The 5,256-nt window shown below is 39.7% G+C and overlaps 1 protein-coding gene across 1 annotated transcript in view; it reads right to left on the bottom strand.

The window, feature by feature from the left end:
• The window catches only part of LOC106870588 (uncharacterized), a 27,409-nt gene extending 22,692 nt beyond the window's left edge, over window positions 1-4,717 (bottom strand). Inside the window, exons 1-2 of the mRNA XM_014916718.2 lie at window positions 4,511-4,717; window positions 1,344-1,520 (exon numbers count right to left, since the gene is read on the bottom strand). Of these exons, the coding sequence (XP_014772204.2) occupies window positions 1,344-1,520; window positions 4,511-4,702 (369 nt within the window). The 5' untranslated portion in view covers window positions 4,703-4,717. The remainder of the gene's footprint in view (window positions 1-1,343; window positions 1,521-4,510) is intronic.
• Between the last annotated feature and the right edge of the window lie 539 nt (window positions 4,718-5,256).

Genomic DNA, 5,256 nt, shown 5'->3' with positions numbered 1-5,256 from the left:
TACTGAGGAGAGAATAATAAAACAACAGATAATCAATATGTTGACTCTACAGCTGGTGGCCGTGGTGGTGGTGGTGGTGGTGGTGGTGGTAGTGGTGGCTGTGGTTGCAGTGATGGTGATGGTGGTGGTGTTGGTTGTGGTGGTGGTGGTGGTGACAGTAGTGGTGGTAGTGATGGTGGTGGTGTTGGTAGCAGTGAATACGAAAGAAGCTGCCATATTGGCTTTCTGGTACAAAATGCACTCTTGTTTATATCACTAATGGAGACAAATCCCTGCTGCTTTCAGCACCAAGACCACCAGAGACCGTGATTTCGACCTCCTTTGGCCTTGTCAATGATGGACACTTGACTGCTAGTGGCAGTAGTGATTCAATTCCCAGCCAGCAATATATAGAATAAACAATACCAGAACAAACACTAGTATTGTGATTAATCAATGAGCTCGTTAAAAAATACATATTAGCGACAGAGGCAGTATTAATATTGTGAAGTAATGTTTATCTTCACTTGAACTTGGATGTTCTGTTAGAACAAACGATACTGTCGGAGTTGTCATGAGAGAAAGCCTCATATCAACTTTTGGTGCAAAATGCATTCTTGCTTATATTGCTAGTGGGGAGATAAATCTCTGCCATCTCCAGCACTGAGACCTCCAGATCATGTGATTTCAACCGTCCTTGGTCTTGTTAATGATGGACGCTTGACCACTAGAGATAGCAGTAACTCATCTGCCTGCCAGTAACACCAGAACAGGCGCTGGTGTTGTGATTAGCCATTGAACTTGTTAAAAAAATATACATTAGCAGCAGAGGCAATATTAATATTTCTATTGGTCGAGTGTCTTGCTGATGATGGACATTCGACCAATAGGAATAACAGTGATTCATTTCCCTTCCAGCAATATATAGAATAACAGTGCTAGAACAGGCACTGGTATCATGATTAATCAATGAGCTCGTTAAAAAATATATATTAGTACAGAGACAGTATTAATACTGAGAGGTAATATTTATCCCCACTTAAATGCGGATATTCTTTTAGAACAAGCAATACTGTGGTAGATATAATGAGAGAACCTCTCATATTGGCTTTTGGGCTAAAATGCACTCTTGTTTATATTGCTAGTGGGGAGATAAATACCTGCCATCTCCAGTGCTGAAACCACTGAATCTTGTGATTTCTACCTTCCTGGGTTTCATTAGTGATGGACACTCGACCAATAGAGATAGTAGCAATCTGTCCCTACTAGTGATATACAGAATAACAATGTCAGAAGAGGCGCTGGTGTTGTGATTAGCCAGTGAGCTTGTTAAAATTAAGATTATTGTAGATGTGTAGACATACCTGGTATGGTTTTTCCTCCTTCCATTTGCAATCCCCTACTATTTTGTCAATAACAGAAACGATGTCTTTCACAGCATTGTCGTCGGCGCATCGAGGGTTGTCTTGGCAATAGCTGTTGACCACAGAGGATACAGCAAGGATGGTGTTGTCCCACACAGATGTCCCATCGATTAGAGGCTGTAACAGAGAGTGGAGAGTGTGAAAATAGGTGAGTTAAGGTGGAAGGTGTGAGTGAAAGTGTGAGCTTGGGTGGTGAGTGTGAACATGAGTAAAGAGTGTGAGCATGAATGAAGAGTGTTAGTCTGAGTGTGAACAAAGATTGTAAGTGGGAGTGAAGAGTGTAAGTGAAGCTATGAGTGTGAGTGAAGTTGTGAAGTGAAGGTGAATGTTGTGAGTGTAGTTGTGAGTGAGAGTGCAGGTTATGAGTAAGAGTGGCTGCACTCAGGGAAAGGCTGGAGTGTGCATGACTTCATAGATCAAGTGTGAGTGGAGGGAGTGAGAGAATGACAGTAGAGGAAGCAAGATTTGAATGGAGGTAGTGAGTGTAAATGAAAGAAGTGGAAATGGGGAGAATGAGTGGAGTGTGACTTGAGAGGTCAAGTGCAAGTGAAAGGGTGTGAGTGTGTTGGGGAAGCAAGTGTGAGTGATGGAAGTGAGTGTAAGTGATGGGACAGAGAGTGAAAGAAGACAGGGACCATACTCTGAATAGAGTGTTACCCATCTTATCTCTCCCATCCAGCATTTACTGCAACAATGTAGAGTGAGAGTGGTGGAGTGAGTGTGAGTGAAAGTGTGAATGTGGCAACAAAGTGATACACTGAGCAGAGTGTGACCCCTCACATCTTTATAGTCCAGTAGAAAGCGGTGCCCTCTATATCTTTAGAGTTGAGCAAATGAAGTTAGGGTAAGTGAGAGTAGGAGCAGTTGAGGGTGAGTGATAGATATACATCAGGGGTCCACAACGGGGGAGCATATGGCCCTTGGGGTTCCATATAAGATTTTGTCATTAAAATTTATCTGCAAGAAATTGGTTATACTTCTATGATTTCTTTTATTCTTTTACTCATTTCAATCATTTGACTGTGGCCATGCTGGAGCACCACCTTGAAGTGTTTTAGTTGAACAAATCGACCCCAGAACTTTTTTTTTTAAAGCCTAGTATTTATTCTGTTGATTGCATTTGCCGAACTGCTAAGTTATGGGGATGTAGACAGACAGACAGATATGGATAGATAGTGAGATAGATAGACACAGACAGATAGATAGATAGATAAATAGATAGATAAATTGATAGATAGATAGATAGATAGATAGATAGATAGAGAGATGAATAGATAGATAGATAGATGAATAGACAGATAGATAGATAAATAGACAGATGGATAGATAAATAGATGGATAGATAGATAGATAAATAGATAGACAGATAGATAGATAGATAGATAGATAGATAGATAAATTGATTGACACATAGATAGACAGACAGACAGCTAGATAGACAGATTGATAAATAGATAGATACATAGACAGATACATAGTGGTACTAAAACAATATGTTATTTGAAATTTTCCACAATCATTTTTCTCTTCTCTCTTGTAAATGAGGCATGAATATTAGAGTATTTTTTTAATGCTTTCAAAGATCTTTTATATTGTTTTTGTTCAAGTTTCTAGGTCACAGAACAATATTGTTGAGTGGGATATATTTTATATGCATAATATTATGTATGGGAATAAGAAAATATCAGCTACATAATTTTCAGCTCGCCCACACATGCATACTCAGGCACTCACTCCCATTCACACACATACACACTCATATAAACCATTCTCACATACACATACATGTTTGCACACCCTAGTTCAGTTGGGTCACTGTTATTATCTCCCTTTCACTCAGCCTCTTTCTTCCGGCCATTTCATCATGTTGAACTGTTAATCCCTGCACATTTTTTTTTCTCTTCCCAGTTTTTTTTCATTGAGCTTCCACTGTTTTGCCTCTTAATCCTTTCTGATGAAGAGCTTAGGCTCGAAACATCAAAGACTTTTTCATTCTTCCTGAGCATTAAACCAATAGACCTGCTTTCTGTTCCTTCACCTGCCTTCGTCTTTTGTTTTCTGTAAATTCAAACTATATATACTCTTTCACTCTTTTACTTGTTTCAGTCATTTGACTTTGGCCATGCTGGAGCACCGCCTTTAGTCGAATCAAATCGACCCCAGGACTTATTCTTTGTAAGCCTAGTACTTATTCTATCGTTCTCTTTTGCCGAACTGCTAAATAATGGGGACATAAACACACCAACATCGGCTGTCGAGTGATGGCGGGGTGACAAACACAGACACACAAACATATACACACATGCATATATACATATATACGACAGGATTCTGTCAGTTTCCGTCTACCAAATCCACTCACAAGGCTTTGGTCAGCCCGAGGCTATAGTAGAAGACACCTGCCTAAGGTGCCACGCAGTGGGACTGAACCTGGAACCATGTGGCTCGTAAGCAAGCTACTTACCACACAGCCATTCCTGCATCTATATATATATATACAGGACAGGCTTCTTTTAATTTTGCATCTCCCAAATATGCTCACAAAGCTTTGATGGAAGTTTCTGCTCGCCAGGTGCCATATCTTCTGACACCTGATCAAAAGCACACCAGGCTGATCACATCAGATTCTAGTCAATGCCCCAGCATGGCCGCAGTCTAATCACTGAAGCAAGTAGAAGATAGAAGATGGAACAACAACAACAACAAAAGAAAGAAAGGAGAAAGGAAGAAAGAAGGAAGGAAAGAAAGAAAGGAGAAAAAAGAGAGGAAGAAAGGAAGAAGGAAAGAAAGGAAGAAAGAAAGAAGGAAAGGAGAAAAAAGAGAGGAAGGAAGAAAGAAAGAAGGAAAGGAGAAAAAAGAGAGGAAGGAAGAAAGGAGAAACAAGAGAGGAAGGAAGAAGGAAAGAAAGGAAGGAAGAAAGAAGGAAAGAAAGGAAGAAAGAAAGAAAGAAAGAATGAAAGGAAGAAAGAAAGGAAGGAAGGAGAAAAAAGAGGAAGGAAGGAAGAAAGAAAGAAAGAAGGAAAGAAAGGAAAAAAAGAGAGGAAGAAAGAAGGAAAGAAGAAAAGAAAGGAAGGAAGGAAGGAAGAAAGAAAGAAAAGGAAACTTACTCTCATGATTTCCAGCATAGTCTTCTTTGGGTTCGAAATAAAGGGAAAGGACGCTATCCACAGAATCTCTCTGTGATGTGGAACGGCCCCGTTAAGGATCTTTGATGTCATGAAGTCAACCGAGGCCACGGTTCCGAGCATTGGTACGGCATCCATGAAGAGTTCTCTGCAAATATAACAGGAGGTGACCATAAATCTTTGTGACCTTTTGTTAATGGTGAGGAGACAGATGTGTGTCTCTGCACATATATGTGTGTGTGTGTGTGTATTTTGTATCTGTGTATATACATATATACACACACACACACACACACACACATATATATATATACATATACAAAATACACACACATATATGTAGATATGGATACAAAATACATATATATATATATATATATATGTATGTATGTATATATCCATATATATATATATATATATATATATAAATGTGTGAGTATGTGTGTGTGTTAGTGCATTTGCATGTGTGTGCATTTGCGTGTGTGTGCATTTGCGTGTGTGCGCATGTGTATGTGTGTGTGAAGGTATGTGGCTTAGTGGTTAGGGCACTAGGCTCACGATTGTAAAGTCATGAGTTCAATTCCCAGCAAGAGTTTGATTTCCTTGAGCAAGACGCTTTATTTCACAGTGCTCCAGTCCACTCAACTGGCGAAAATGAGTAGTACCAGTATTTTGAAGGGCCAGCCTTGTTGCACCCAATACATACACACACACACACCCATATATAT

Source organism: Octopus bimaculoides, chromosome 28 (assembly GCF_001194135.2).
Source record: "Octopus bimaculoides isolate UCB-OBI-ISO-001 chromosome 28, ASM119413v2, whole genome shotgun sequence".
In the NCBI taxonomy this organism is placed as follows: Eukaryota; Metazoa; Mollusca; class Cephalopoda; order Octopoda; family Octopodidae; genus Octopus; species Octopus bimaculoides.
This window is presented reverse-complemented; position numbering and strand designations above follow the sequence as displayed.